This window comes from Erpetoichthys calabaricus, chromosome 1 (assembly GCF_900747795.2).
Source record: "Erpetoichthys calabaricus chromosome 1, fErpCal1.3, whole genome shotgun sequence".
Taxonomy (NCBI): domain Eukaryota; kingdom Metazoa; phylum Chordata; class Cladistia; order Polypteriformes; family Polypteridae; genus Erpetoichthys; species Erpetoichthys calabaricus.
In genome coordinates this window covers 198,213,406-198,229,427 of record NC_041394.2, presented here as the reverse complement: position 1 = coordinate 198,229,427, position 16,022 = coordinate 198,213,406, and the positions used below count along the sequence as shown (strand labels likewise).

At 38.0% G+C, this 16,022-nt stretch overlaps 1 protein-coding gene across 2 annotated transcripts in view; it reads left to right on the top strand.

Annotated features, from left to right (window-relative positions):
- Window positions 1-16,022, top strand: part of ano6 (anoctamin 6) — a 143,103-nt gene that overhangs the window by 79,228 nt on the left and 47,853 nt on the right. For both annotated transcript variants that reach the window (XR_007933806.1, XM_028810683.2), the window contains exons 7-9: window positions 4,591-4,706; window positions 5,663-5,797; window positions 8,618-8,723. Coding sequence is in view for 1 of the 2 variants with exons in the window: in XM_028810683.2 (XP_028666516.1) it covers window positions 4,591-4,706; window positions 5,663-5,797; window positions 8,618-8,723 (357 nt within the window). In the remaining variant the exon portion in view is untranslated. The remainder of the gene's footprint in view (window positions 1-4,590; window positions 4,707-5,662; window positions 5,798-8,617; window positions 8,724-16,022) is intronic.

Below are 16,022 nucleotides of genomic sequence, written 5' to 3'. Positions count from 1 at the left end.
TATAAACTCCACATAGACAGTGTCAGGCCTGGGAGTTGAATCCAGGATTGTGGAGCTATTGGGCAACAGCACTAACCATTACCCCACTATGCTGCCCATGCTTAAGAGCAAACAAGGAAAAAAGTGTACATGTGAGTCAAAAGTGAAAAAACTGACAGTATTTTTTTTTTTTTTTAACATAAGTGGTCCTTACATTAGATGAATGTGTTTAAAAGTCTTCAGTTACCCAGTACTCGCTTTTAGAAAGTTTTCAGAGAATAAAAGAGATAAAAACTGACAGTAACATCCTAAGTAATCTGAACTGTGCAGGACTATTAACCGACTGGTCATAAGACTACTTCATAGCAGTTTGAACTGACAGCTTTGTGCATGTTTCTTGTATACTGTGTACTTTCCTAAAGTTGCATTTAATGTGTGGTGTTAGACATTGTCTGTTGTTGGTATTATACTACTGCCAATAATCTGTGGAAGACATACAAGTAAGACATTCCTTAAACTATCTATACATGAGCCTAAATTTGAATTTAAAAGTTAATTTGTTTTTAAGGATTGTTACTTTTAATCATATTTGAAAAAGTAGCACAGTGTATTTAAAGTATGTTGCTCATGAATATAATTTTTAGTATATCTGAACACTTAATAGAGAAGGAATTAGGAAGTTGGTAGTTCCTGAATGTGGTTAGTGATTAGTCTGGAAAAAAAAAAAAAAAAAGTAAAAAGTGCTAAATAAGGATGACATTGATGAGGACTCCATGCACTACAGAATTTCAGCGTAGTTGCTTACTATTGAATTTATTTTTTTCTAATTTTAAGTAGTACAGTAGATTTTTTTTTTCTCACTGCAGTGTAGTAGATGCACTGGCAAAAAGGTCATCACATTATAATGCGCTTAGACCAGTGGTGTTTCATTAGGCATTACTCTGAAAAGCACTAATGGATGAGGAGCTGTGGTAGTCCCAATGTTGCTGGATGATTTGTGTTTCAAATTTGATGTCTTCTGTTTACTTTTTTCATTTTTTGGGGATTCTACATTTATTCCAGAATCTAATTGAACATCCATATTTAATGAAGTCTGTGCTGCTTCAGGTCATAAACTTAAGGCTCCTCTGAAGAACACTTCCAACTTAAAGCAGCTACCAACATTTTAGCTGTAAAAAGAAAAACAATAAAAAGAAACAACCGAGACTAAATCAAATTTAATTTAATTTAAAATAAAGTAGAAAATAGGGGTAAGTTAGCTGCCAACTAAAATTGCTGCGCTCAGACATGCAGCCACTGCACACTTATTTGTCAGTAAACAGAGAAGGCCGAAAAGCAACGTGACTACTAAGAACAGCACCTGGCACACAGCACCTTTATTCTCAGTGCATGGATTGCATTTGTAAGACTGACTTTTTTTTTTTTTTAAACAAACCTGAATTAACCAACCGTGAACTGCATTCTGCTATCAGCTACATCTGCCTGAAGATTATATATATATATATATATATAAATATAAAAGGAGACAGTGATAAAAAATAGAAACTATGATGCAGTAACACTGCTGTTAAAGAAACAACCAACATGTCCTCTGAACATTCTGTCATTGTTCTAAAATACAGTATTCTCTTTCCCAGTCTTTTTGGAGAGTTCTATAAAATCCCAACAAAGAAACACGTTTAATGACCATTGAGCTAGGAATAGTTGGGATCAAAGGAAACTCCGGAGACGGTTAACAGCTGTTCAACCTCATAAACAAACATATAGGTTAAGTAATAGGCACAATAGGATAACATGAGTCAAACTAAATATGTTTTTTTGTAATCTCATGCAGGATGGCTTATCCACATGTGATTAATTAAACACTGATCTGGAGTATCTCATGTATAGATTCACATAGTGCTTTTTGTAAATGAGCCATTGTTCTTCTCTTTTAACATCTATAAATCACTGGCTTTGTAGCTTGTAATTCCTGTTATTTCTTCTTTTACCACTTAGAAGCTGGTGAATGTTCATCAAGTAACATAAGGAAATAGAATAACGAACAGTCAGTTTGATTTTATTTGCATGGAAAATTATTTTTATTCTATATTTGCCTGAAGCCAGTGCTGGGTCATGGTGGCATCAGTAATCACTTTGATCTGTTCTAGTATTAATGTTGTGCTGTCAGGTATCGAAATCCTTATGTTGCTGTCGGTATCTTGGAAAGAAGTGTGACTTGGGTTAAACTTGAGTATATTGCATTTTTATTCTAAAGTTTGCAGGCAATTTAATTTCTGACACTACAGCTGTTAATTATGGAGCTACAGTGCCACCATTTAATCATATTCTGCTGTATATGCTAGTTTGTAGGAGTGTCCTTTTTCAAGTGATTTTTTATTACAAGGTTCCTCTTTGTTGTTACACTGTTGACAGCACTTTGATGATTATTATTTCTTCATATACCATCAAAATAATGTTTCTATAATTTGTTTATTCAAATAATATTTGTGTTTTCAACTTCTGCCATTAATGTGTAGTGCTGAATGGAAAGCAAAAGCCGTAAGTGGTAGAAGGGAAGTTAAAGGAAGAAGCCCTTAGCATTGAAATGCCTGTTAACCTTGAGATGAAATCCATTTAGTGGAGCAGGAGGAGAGCATATAGCATGAATGGACAGTTCTGTTTTCTAAGATAACAGCCAAAATATTTAGTACAGTTTATTTTAGTTGTACATATTTTGAGCTTTTTCTACCCACTTTTATTTAAATTGGTTGTTCTGTCTTCATATTATATCTGTATCTATGAAGCACAATCTGTTTGTTTGTATGTACAGCTTTTGTTTTTTCAAGCCAGAGACATGAAATTAGGTTCACAGTTACTACTCGCCATATGTCAGCTTTTTGATATAATTTTTAACTTTGGGAGCAGCCAAGGCTCAGAGTGAGGGTCAGAAACCAGTTCTGATGATGGTGTGAAGGTTATCACACTTGCCTTTCAACTTGAAATCCAGTCCAATTCCTGCCAATTTTGTTTAATTTTTTCTTTTTTTCAGGCATTTTCCCTTACTATTTTTGTCATGACCCAAAGTCACCTCCAGTAGTATCATATTTTCTCCAGACTTACTTTTTGTAATTTGGAGACATGAACATATTCTCTCCACTACAAAGTTTTCAGCACACTGTTTCTCTGTTATATGTAAGGCAAACTAAGTTAGGTTTTTGACATATAACATTGAGCATTGGCAGTGGCTCTGGATTGAAGCAAGTAGTTGTAATCCTACAGCTGATCCAAAGTGTATAAAGAAATAGGGTAACTAATCATACTTACTTTAAACTCAGACCTTTTTTTCCAACCTTATATTTACAGTGAAGTTTGGAAATAGTGCCTGGTCAAAGCTGGGAAACATAGAAACAGTTTAAAACTTGGGGGTTATATGAAATAGTACAGTGTGATTTATTGACACAGGGAAGAAGCATCAAAAAGGTTATGATGGTAATTTGACGATTTGCACCTCAAAAAATATGTGGTCCTGATCCCAACATGCATTTCCTTTACAATTTTCAGTCCTAACCATTTTTGGACTTATTACAATTTTGGGATCTTTGCTCCAGAAGTGAAAGACAATTTCCAATTCCACCAATAATTACTAAATATAGAAAGTTGAAGAGTAACAAAGTATGGTAATGAATGATTTGTAATCTCTTTTTACTTTTCATCTTCCAAGTTTCTTACTCGAGCTACTCTAGGCAACTCAGCTAATTCAAAATAAATAATGGACTTGTTAAATAACATACCTGGCTTCTGCTGATAAGCTCTACTCCCTTATAAATCTGACCAAGAACAATTGATGACACAAAACTAGCAGATACATATTTGCCATAGCTGATAATAATGGTTCGTGTGTGTTAGTGCCTCTGTCTTTTTCTCTTTGTGCAGTGTTTTTCCAAGTTATATTTGTGGCTTACAATAATTATGTAGATTACAAGTTTTCCAAAAGTCACACCTACCACATGAAGCTGGTCATTGCCCAACCTCTACCATTTCTTCAGTGATTGAGGATTAGCATATTCTGCTTCCCACTAACTATCAAGTACCTTCCACTTTGTTGTTCTTAATTTGTTATGTACGTAATATTTCCTTCCACCAGTTTACTCACAACTTCTTCATTCTGAATTTATTTTTATATTCCAGACACCAGATAGTGGAATCAAGCATTTTATATCACTGTTGTCTTCACAATGTGTCTTCATTACTTCTACTCACTTCTGTGTTTCTTGAACTTTGTTCAGTATTACATTGGAAATACTCTGTGTTCTCCTTCAAGCACTTCTAATTTTCCTTTTCTGATTTGTTTTCTAGCTTGACATTATCTTCCATTAGTACTATTTATTGTAGGTTATTATCCAATGTAATATCAGGTAGCAACATGAACTGTTTTATGTTCTCTCAGCACCTTTTAGGCCTTAAAGGTGATAGATACATTATCCAGAATGACTGGAGACCCTAAATTATACACATTTGTGTTAAAGAAAACGCAACATGAAACATTGAGACTCTTCTTCTGTGATGATTAAGAAGATTGTATGAATGTGTAAAATATATGTTAACACACTTTTTTTGGTATTGTTGCAGTGTAGATTCAACGTCAAGTCAGAAGATTTAAAATGTCCCAATGAACGGTACCTTCTGTATAGAGAATGGGCACATCCTAGGAGCTTTTATAAGCTGCAGCCTTTGGATTTAATAAGGTAGCAGTTCTTTTCAAGTTTAACAAGTGCATTATAGTGTTATTTTACATAATTCATATGCGTCGGCCTAATTTCTTTTTATTCTTATTACCTAAAATCATTGCTAATAGGATCATTAGAATGTTTTTGTTTTTGTTACATTTTTGGCTTTTATTACCATGTTAGTACAGTATGAAATTACTTTTGTTTCCATAATTATTTATACATTTTAAAGTTTTCTCAATTTAAATTCCATAGATATTTAAATTATTTTCTGCTGTGACATTAATTATTTATCTATTTCAACTTGGATATGTCCAATTTTAAGTTTTTCGTCGTACTTTCAAAGTGCTTTCCAAATTTCTTATTTTCATAATAGGCAATTAATGTTCAAACAAATGTTATTAGTATAAATAAAACCCAAAGAATTTTTTTGATATAAATGTATTATGTAATTAGTGACCTTTTATATGTTGAATTGGACCATCAATTTGTTTTAGTTGCTTTTAATAACTTTAAATGTATTATTAAGATAATTAATAAGATAATTAGTAAGGTTTTGGTTTGATTTTCACATAGTTCATACAGTTCATTGTTAATTCTTAGTTATTTTCTTTCTGAAATTTTTGCCTTAAATATTTTTTTTTTGTTTTTATATTTGATTGGTTTAAACTCTACACAGTTAGATTTTTCAGACTAACCTACTGTATATCATGCTCAGCTATGCTCGTGCAGTAGAAAAAGGAAAAAAATGTCAAGGATTAATTATGTTTATACCTTTTTGGATGTGTCATCTTCTTGGGCATTTATTGAATGGAAATGGAAGAAATATGTTTGTTGTGTTTCCCAGCTTTTAGCAGAAATGACACAGTGCTAAAGGATTCTCTCAAACAACAGATTTTTGGTAAATAACTGCAACATGTTTTTAAAAGCAATGAAGTGTTTTGTTAATATTGTGTGTATTTTATGCTTAACAGAAAGTATTATGGAGAAAAGGTTGGAATTTACTTTGCCTGGCTTGGTTTTTACACCAAGATGTTGGTCGTTGCAGCATTTTTTGGATTATGTTGTTTTATCTATGGATATAAAACAAGAGATACAAATACCTGGAGGTATGTAAAATAACTTTAAACTTATTAAAAACAACCTCCTCTTAAAGTCATCATGGGTTCATTTTGTTCTAAATGACATAATGCTTAATTATCATGAGTACTCAGTCCTGGTCCATGATAACCACAGCTGGCTGTAGTATTGCCTTCAACTAATGCCTAATTTTTTTGTCTTGTGATAAATTAGCAGTATTGCAGTTATTTTTCTTTGTAATAAAAAACATTTTTTGCACAACTGGTTTTTAATGTATAGGAGTGTATTCAGTAGGGGTGGGAATCTGGCAATTATTTTATGTATACACACACTGTATATACATAGAGCTTTATAAGCAATCAGACACTTGTGCTCACACCACCTACACACATAGGAGAGGACAACAAATGGCGAACAATTCTGTTTTCAGTTAATTTAAAAGATAAGAAAAGTAAAAAAAAAAAAAATGCAAGCTTCCTTCTAATGTGCATTTGAATGAACTGGTTCAAAGAACACAATACCTCCACAAAGTAACAAACGAACAACTTCCTCTGCACAATCACCTCTCCTCTCTCCACTGCACTGCCCTTCTCCAGTTGAGTGTTGCTCTCTGATCTTCCAGCTCCGACTTGTCTGGATAAGGGAGTGTGGTCTCTTTTATTGTAGACCCGGTAGTACTTCCGGTGGCAGGGCTGATGCCCATTGGAAGTACTTCCAGGTCACATGGAAGTCCCATATAATACGGAGTACATCTCCCTGCAGCACCCTGTTGCGGCATCCACAGGCCCCAGCAGGGCTGCTCAGCCAGACTACATTTCCCAGTATTACCTGCTGGTTCCCGAATGGGCACCAATATCCAGGGCTGCTGTCATCTAGTATTCTGTGGGAATTAACAGCTAGTCCTTCCCAGTCCTTTCATTTCATCCTGGCCAGGGAAGGTATTGCAAATATGTCTGGCTGTGACGCCTGTGCGTCTGTCTGGGGCTTCCTGTCCGGGTAAGGTATCTTCATCTCTGTCTGGGCTGGGTATGGCCCCTTTCCCTTCTTTGGTTGGAATGCCTGATTGACCTCTTGAAACCTCCCATCTGGGCAAGGAACAATTCCCCTTCCTGGTCACGATGCCTGTCTAACCCATGTGGCACTTGCAATATGTTACTTGCCCTGTGTAGTTTGTAGTGATGGCTGAGAAAAAAAATTTAATGTCATGTTTTCATGCAGAATGGAGATAAAAATGTTTATGATATAATACAAGCCAATGGTGACCAATACAATACAATGGCAAATGATGTTGGAAACGTCAAAAAAAAAAAAAAAAAATCTCATGCTACTTGGGTTGCGTAATCCATATGTCAGTTATCTATTCATATGTTTAAAACTTGCAAAATGCATGCATTTTTAGATATTTCCAGAAAAACCAGGGCACATCATAAACGAGAAACGTTTATTGAATTGAAGACTCACCTCTCCCACTCTGTCTTTAGGCTAGAGTCTTATCTAATTGGTCTAACTTAGAGACCAGTGTGTGTGTAACGCCGGGTTTATACTTCACATGACGCATGCTGCAGCGGATGCTCCTGCTATGCAAGCGTTGTAGTGTTTATACTTGTGAGCGTACTTTATGTACATCTGGAGGAATCCACCAGGTGGCAGTGTGAGATATTATCACAGTGAGAACAGGTTCGACTTCGCTGTGTTGTGAATTGCCTGGAACACCCATTAAATTTTGATGACACCTTACTGCAATATCTCTGAAAAGGATGTTTATTGATTAAATCCATCAATCCAGGGATTTGTCCATTTCATGTACGCATTGGGCACAAAAAAGAAATAATCCCAGGACGAGGCATCAGCTCATCACAATATGAATACAAGCACTCACATATACTAGCGTCATTTTAGTGTAACTAAATCTGCATATCTTTGGAAGGAAACCGGAGCACACTGAGGAAACCCAGCAGGAAAACATGTAAACTCCAGGCAGGGAATATCAGCGACGTGACTCCCTACAAGACAGCAGCGCTAACGCTCCGCCACTGTGTCGCCCCCATGTGTGTAATTATTAACAGTATTCATTATTTAAATGAAATTACCGAGTTATCTGTAAAATGTAACATACGTACTTTAATGCTTTTCATCATGAAAGTGATATCAAGTATAAATCTAAGGATTCTAAATGCGCAGAGAGTTGGAATATCATACATTTAATGTGTTCCGTGTGGCGATTGCTGCTGTCAGGACCGGATGGAAGCCCTAGAAAAAAAGACGGCACAGAAGACGGTATGTGAGACTTTTAAAATGTATTGTGTCATTACGATCGGGAATATGCGACACTTGAATATAGAAGCACCATGAATACATCTGTATGTGTGCATTTTGCTTCACCACATCGAACCATTTATCAAATATCACGCACACCGATCTAGTAGGATCCGCGAAGCGGCTTTCTGTCACATGTAGATAGTAAACAGAGACTCTGACGTCCCATTCCAACTTTTAGCACACTGCGCCCCCTGACTTTTTGCTGGTACTGCAACTCACATACGCGTTGCGTTAATTTCTGATGACCTGCTCAGAGGACGCATCAAATGAATGCTCAGAACGCGTGGCAGCCATGATGCAGGCGCGTACACGTTCTGAGCGTGAAGTATAAACCGACCCTTAGAGTGAGCCTTGCAGTGGACTGGGTTGATTTCTACCTTGTTTTCCATGCTTTTCTGATTGGCTGTGGCCTTCTATGACAGTGAATTAGATTAAATGGTATTGACAATGTTATTAAACATATATATGATTTATATAAAATGACTTGTGAATTGCATTTAACTTCTATAATATTTGTTAATTGTTTGCAGCATAGAGGTATGTGATCCTGAAGTTGGAGGACGAATAATAATGTGCCCGCAGTGTGACAGAGAGTGCACGTACTGGAAACTGAATAGCACCTGTGAATCAACTAAGGTATAAAGTTCTTTGTTGAAGAATTATCAGTGTATGCCCCAAGGCTAACAACAGATAGTTGTTAATTTATCCCATTTTATAAAATGCAGGTAAAATTCCGTTACAATGAACTCACAGAGACCTAAAAATATTTTGTTGTAACGAAAATTTTGTTGTAATGAGATTCTGTATTTGTTACTATAGTGCTTTCTTTAACTTGTATCCAGGCGTTTGCAATCATTTCAATAGCTTCTCTCACGTTAATTTTAATCTCCTCCTGCCTACAAGTTATGCTGACAAGAATTTTTCTCAGCATTTCCTTGCGATAATACACTTTCAGGGTGCGAGTGATGCCCAAAACCAATGCCTGAAGCGCTGCCGTGCAATTGGGTGGGAGGAATTCAACTCGAACATTATCTAAATGTGGAAGCATGTTGTGGGCAGCACAATTATCAGTCAGGAGCCGAATCATTATTTCTTCTTCATATTGTGAGGTTTCTGAACTCTTTTGAGACCCCCCCCACACCCCACCCAACAGGAACGACATGCTGAAGTGTGTCCTGAAGCGCAATTACAGCGTCTGTGGAAGATTGTTTGTCCATTGCTGGGGCTGGGCAATAAGAGGCTCACATTGCTGCAGTGAAGCGTCACAGAAGCAAATCATAAAAGATCATGGTCGTGCTATAAGTCCCTGTTTTGCACCCCAAAACACGAGGCTTAGTGTCAGTACTTTACAAAATCAGCTTTATTCAGCTTGAAACAGGAGCGGCACAGTTATTTATGGTAGTGTGACCTGCCACTCTGCTATACACAGACACAGTAGTCAGGCAGAGTCATGGCCAGGTCAGTGATCAAGTAATCCTGTTACAGTATCTGCATTTACAATTTATGTGCTCCTAACCTTGCATCACCCCTCGAGATCTTTTCTGTTGTGAGCTGGGGGGCTGATCGCACCCCTACAGGTTAAAAAAAAGACGCAGAAAGACTACCTTCACATTGCTTACTTGCGGCTGATCTATCGCATGATCCGCGCGGTACTTCGCAGACTTAAAAGTCCAAAAGCACCTGTCAATTGCGGATTGTTTGTTTGCCTTTCTCTATCTCTGTCCTTCCCTGCTCCTGATGCGCACTCCTTTGAAGAGGAAGATATGTTTGCATTCTTTTAATTGTGAGATGGATTTGTCATCCCCGTCTTGTCAAGGAGCACGTTTAAACTTTTGAAAAAGAGACATGTTTGTTTGCAGTGTTTGAATAAAGTTCCTGTCTCTACTATCTTCTGTGCAAATATGTGACCCAAGCATGACACTGTTTACTTTGGTGGAGAAATGCAGCATATCTGCTATTGCCCTGTACAGACGCGGAGATCGCAGAAAACAAAAAGGCCAACAAAAAAAAAAAAAAAAAAAAGCAAAAGAGTACGAGGAAAGTTCGAAGAAAGAAAAAAAAAGTGACAGTGTTTCTGTTTGGGGATCATTGTGCAAAACTGAGCTGCGACCACAGAACTAATTGCTCTGTGGATGATTCATTCAAGCATTTCAAGGTCTTTTGTGCACTTCGTTATAATGAAAGTATCTGCTGAATGTACTTCGTAGTAACGAGATTCCCATAGACTTGTGTCATATGGGGAAGCTGTCGGGACCATAAAAATACTTTGTTGTAATGAAAATTTCGTTGTAACGGAAATTTACCTGTACTCAAAAAGAAATTTTTACACTACTATGAAGGGCATTCATTTGAAAACTAGTCATCCATGATTTCTAGGGCCAAATTTTATATTTCTGTATTTCTGTAAATTAATTATTTATTGTTCATACTAGTTAGAATTAATGTCACACTTGACACCATATAAGGGTGTTTGACTGTTGTCTTGGAAGAACTTGTGGTCCACTTTTTTAATGTTCTCGTTGTTGTTAAAGAATTGATTTTTAATTTGTTCATTGTTTTAATATCCAGACAAGACTAGTAAACCATTTTGTCTAATATATAAGGCAGAATGTGTGTTTGGCCGGTGTTCTATTGTGGAATAAGTGGGCATTCACAGATTCATTATGGATTGGCCTACTCTCTTTCACAGCAAATGCACATGTATGAACAAATGAACACACTATCCACTTAATCACTAATTATAAATGATGCCTGCTCAGACTATCACTCCTCAATACTCCACATAGTGGCTCCCTGGCTTTGGCTTAAGCAGAACAGATGGATATCCTCTAGACATTGGAGATTGATAAACATTATCTTTAGCCACTTACCAAGGCGTGTTTCTCCTTCCCAAGCTGATCGCAACTGAAGGCATCCTATCCCACAAGGTTAGCAGCTCAGAAGTAAGTGTCAGTCTACCCACACCAGGAGACTTGTAATTCGCTTATTACTTTAATCACCCAAGATGTGCAGACAAAGTGTAATATTTTAAAATCTAAGCAACATTTACAAAGATGTATGAATAATGGCAACAAACAATGAATAATGTAGAGATATAAATGAATAGTACTAAATGAGCAGCAAAATCTGGATCTAAAGCCCCTATTGCCACCCAGAGGCTTTACATCAGGCAAATAATACTTTGAGTAAGGATGTGAAAGCCACTGAACTGTGCCCAGAATAGCATCTGTGTGAGGAAGTGTCCCTGAAAGCAGATTGTTGAAAGTCAAGCTGACGCATGATTACGGTCTCTTGTCCAGGAATTTATTTAGTGACTGCACATGCATTTTATTCCACACAGGGCGACACAGGGTACCATGCTGTTAAATGTATTTATGTATGTATTATACTGATTTTGATTAAGAATATTATGGTTTATGATGTCTAGTGCAACACTTAAATTTAGAAGAATAAGTGTGCATTATTTGAAGTGACTTTAATCTTGAGTCCTTAGCTACTTTAACTGCAGTAGTTTCAGTGCAGGGATTAGCTCTAAAACGTGACTGGGTATTGTCTAGAATAGAATTTTCATTCAAAGATGCATATATTGTTTACAAACAACTTTTCTAGAATTTTACTTAAAAGTAGGTAAAAATTATTTTTAATTGTGTAAAACTCAGCAGTCATGTCTAGTTTTCTTCATCAGGAGTTTAACAAGTAATGTTGGAAAAGTACTGTTTTCATCTAAGGAGTTTACTTTGTCTAGCACACATCTTTAAATAAGCTTTTTGGACAGGATCAGTGGTATATATGGACAATTTGTAATTTGAGCAGTTTATTTTAATAAAGGAGTTATCACTTGTGTGACTAATAGAAAGTGTATCTGCTTTTTCTCATGTGGTCAGCAATGGACATTATCACATATTATCAACACTTTGAAAATGTTTCAAAATTGTGGAACAAAGGCTGAAAATGATTCCATTGTAATTTATAATTCTAGAAAGGTTTGTCTTTTCAGATTGGATTGCAGTATTGCCTATTGTTAGCTCTTTTTTTCTATTTATAATAAACTTGTTCTAGTTCCTTGAGATTACAAATCACTCTTCCATGGCACTAAAGTATGTGATTTCTGAAGCTACAATATCAGGAGCAGTCTTTGGCCTAGTATTTAAATTTATCCTTTCATGCACATTGCTAACAGAATCAACTAGAGAATTACCTTTTAGCTTATACAAGCAATGTAGTGACGAAAACAACATTAAAATAATAATGCATTATTCCATATTATTAGTCAAAGATATTTTTGTATTAAAGAAAGCACAATAGTGAACCAGGAAGCATCCAGAATATGTGTCACATCGATATTAAGTCCTCTGAATATTGACTAGAATCTAATTTATGTAGGCATCACATCATGCTGAGTAAGATCAAAGTAGTACAAGATATTCAAGTTATTCCCATTCTTTTGAGCCATAATTCTTATGAACATGAAATTAAAATCTCTAGCTTTGATAACCTGATCATACTAATTAGGGTAGATGATACATCTGAAAATTCATAGGAGTGCAGTTTTCAGTCCACACAGGTCTCCTGAACGTTCTGAGCTAGGTCTCAGTCAGAATTAGAAAATCTGTTTTTTTCTCAGTGTTAAAGTAATTTTCATAAAATTTACTTGTTTAAAGCTCTGATATTAAATTGTACCATTTTCATGGTCTTGGGAAAGTCTGGTACTTTGAGATAATTGGTAAAAATTGATATCGTAATGATATTATTTATGTTTTATGTCTAATTATTTTATCATTTTGGCTTTCCTATAATTCATTACTAGAGGCTTTACATAAAATACAGTTGCCTGTATTGAGTAGGTCAGGATTGCAATGCTGAATGAGGTTTACTGTAGTGTGCAACCCGGAATTTGCAACGTTCCTGTGTTTGCTGAAAAACGGACTGAAGTTTCTTTGGAAACTCCAGACACAAGTGCTGGGAAATTTCTAACAGTAGAGTTTTCAATGACTAACACATTTGAAGAACTTGCTAGCATGGTAGGGAAGCTATTTGTTGTCGTCAGTTTGGGTTGAGAAGATGGAGACTAGTTCTCCCTTGCAGCGTTGATACTCTCAGCCTTTGTTGTGAAAGGGCATGAGGGTTAAGCAGACTTTGCCCAGATCCACTACCTTTGCCATCAGTTGATTAAAAAAAAAAAAAATTCTGGCATTCGAAGAATCTGTATAGATTAGGAGAGAGGCATCAGGGACTTCTACCATGTTTTGTTCTCATTTGGTAGTTGAGCCTTGCCTTTGATGAGCTGATGGATCTGTTTTTCAGTGCTTCCATTGTACACTTAACTTTAAAAGCACCACTCCTTATTCTTGTGGATGAGTCAACAATGAAAGTAAGAGCTGCTACATCTCAGAAGTCTAAACAGAATCTCACATCTCATTAGCTCCGCTAATGTTGTTCTGTGCTGAATGATTCATTAATTATGCTCTTGCTTTTATTTGATATTGTTCAGGAAATAAATTCTCAGTCATTGTAATTCATAATGTCCCAGACAATCTTTCATTCTCCATAGGAATTAATGATGTACTATCTATCTTTTATAATTATTGTATAATGGTATAGTTTTATGAATTAGTAAAATTTCTATTATTTACCAAGGTCAGAAAGTTTTAAAGTCTTCTTAAACCAACCTTATTTTTGGATTTGTTATAGCTAAGAGTGTACATTTGTTGTAGAACAGCAATATGTAAAACAAGCATTATGAAAGTACTAGCAAAATACCCGTGCTTCGCAGCGGAGAAGTAATGTGTTAAAGAGGTTATGTAAACATATATATATATATTGTGACAGATTAAAGGTCTCCGTGACCCCTTGAACCCTCAGACTAGACGTCAGACACCAGGTAAAAATCCAAATATAATATTTATTAATATAAATAAATGCACAAAGCACCCTCCTCTCCACAATACTCAATAATAAACAGTAATAATCAATAAACAATAATCCTCCACACTCCCAGACACTTTGCTACCCTTCCTCCCAGCTCAGCTCGACGTCTGGGATTTCCCATAGTCCTTTTATATTTCCTGACCCGGAAGTGTTTCCCATCCTACAGCCCATGTGATTTCTTATCACTTCCGGGTCAGATAAAAAGTCCTTTTCTTCAACCCGGAACTTGCCTACGACGAACTTCCGGGTTATAGGGCACAAACAACTCTCTGGGCCTCCCTGCAGCGTCATCTGTTTGCCCCTGTGATATCCAGCAGGGCTGTAAAGGAAAACTCCATCGTCCATGATTCCCTGCTGGTATTCGGGGCACTTCCATGCAGCAGGGACAGCTCCATCTGGTGGCCTGGGGGTGTTGGCCAGGGTGACAGGCCGGCCATATCCCACAGTATTCCCCCCCCAGCGAAGAACCAAGGTTCGAAGCGGCCAGCCCCACGAGGGATGTCCTTCTCCAGGAGGGTCCATGGGTCGGGCCATGGCTACGTCGTCGAGACTCCTCGGAGAACCTAGGGGGAACGTTGTATCGGAAATCCCTCTGATCCCCCGTCCTCCGAGGACAACTTCGCCATAAGTGGCCCGGCCGGCAGCAGTCGTAGCATAGTCGCCGTCCTCCCGTTTGTAACCCTCTGCGTGACCGGAAACACCTTCGGAACTCCGTCAACTCCTCCCCTTTCTCCGCCAAGGGAGGTTTTATAGCCGCCTCAGTGTACTCCGCCTTTCTCTCTACTGTGTCAGGAGACCCGTATTTTATTTTGGGGATCTCCTGCTTTCTCTGGGGCTTGTGCTCAGCTTGAGGCTCTCTATGGAAAAAAGAGAGCCTTTTTGCAGTTTGCACGCCCATTGTTCTATGCAATTTAGGAGGCGGCGTCATTAGTACCACATCGCTCCGGGTAACAGCACTTTCCAGCTGCCCCGGTTTGATTGGCACTTCCTCCGCCCCTCCAGTACCTAGTGACAACTCCCTCATCACTTTATCAGGAGACTCCCGTTTCTCTTTTAGGATCTCCTTTTTAATCTGGGGCTTTTCCACAGTTTGGATCTCTCTATTAATAAAAGAGAGCCCTTTTTCTGTCTGAACGCCCATCATTTTTACCTTAATTAGGGGCGGCGTCTTCAGCCCCGCATCACCCCGAGAGACAGCACTTTTCAGCTGCTCCGGTTTGACTGGCGCTTCCTCCGCCCCTTCTGTCATCACACCACAATCTCTTGTAGGGCTCGCAGTGGTTTGGCACCCGCTACTTATCAAATGCGGGCCCGTTTCACACTGCGTCCATATTTCATTATATACGGTACCGGCATTTCCTACTTGTACCGCCAAATCATATAACACGGGACGCTCTCTACCAAACCGCCGTAGGTATTCATCCAGCTTTTTTAACGGCGCTTCAGCTGCTGCTCCCAACTCTCCAACAATCTTCTGTATTGTTGCCACAATCTGTAAGAAACTGTGCACGGGCTGAAGCAACTTCTCCAGCTCGTGCACGTCCAAAAAGTTATTTAATTCAGCCGGAGGTATGCTCAGGAGATCACTAGCCTTACCCTCCAGCTGGGAGCCAATGCGCACGCCCGCTCCTGGCACGTGCTCTGACGGGTTCCGCAAGGGAGCCTGGGATTTGGAGTTTTCGGAGGTCCGCGGTGCCGCTTTTGGCTGACTGCGGTCCGTCTGTCTCAATTTATCGACAGATCGCTCAGTCATTTCCTGAACCTCCTTACCTTTTTGTAGGGAGTGCGGTGCTTCGCTCGCCTCCCCTTTCCTTTTCAGAAAAACCAAGTCCGTCTTTTCCGGGGTGAAGACGAAAACATCAGGACGCGTACCGTCTGAGTCCCCCACACTTTCCGGGGTGGTCACGTGCCCTTCACCAGCACCCGACATGCGGAAGTCCTTCGTTTTATTTTCAGGCCGTGATAAGCGTACACCGTCATCTTCAGGAGGTTTTCCTGCCCTCCGCA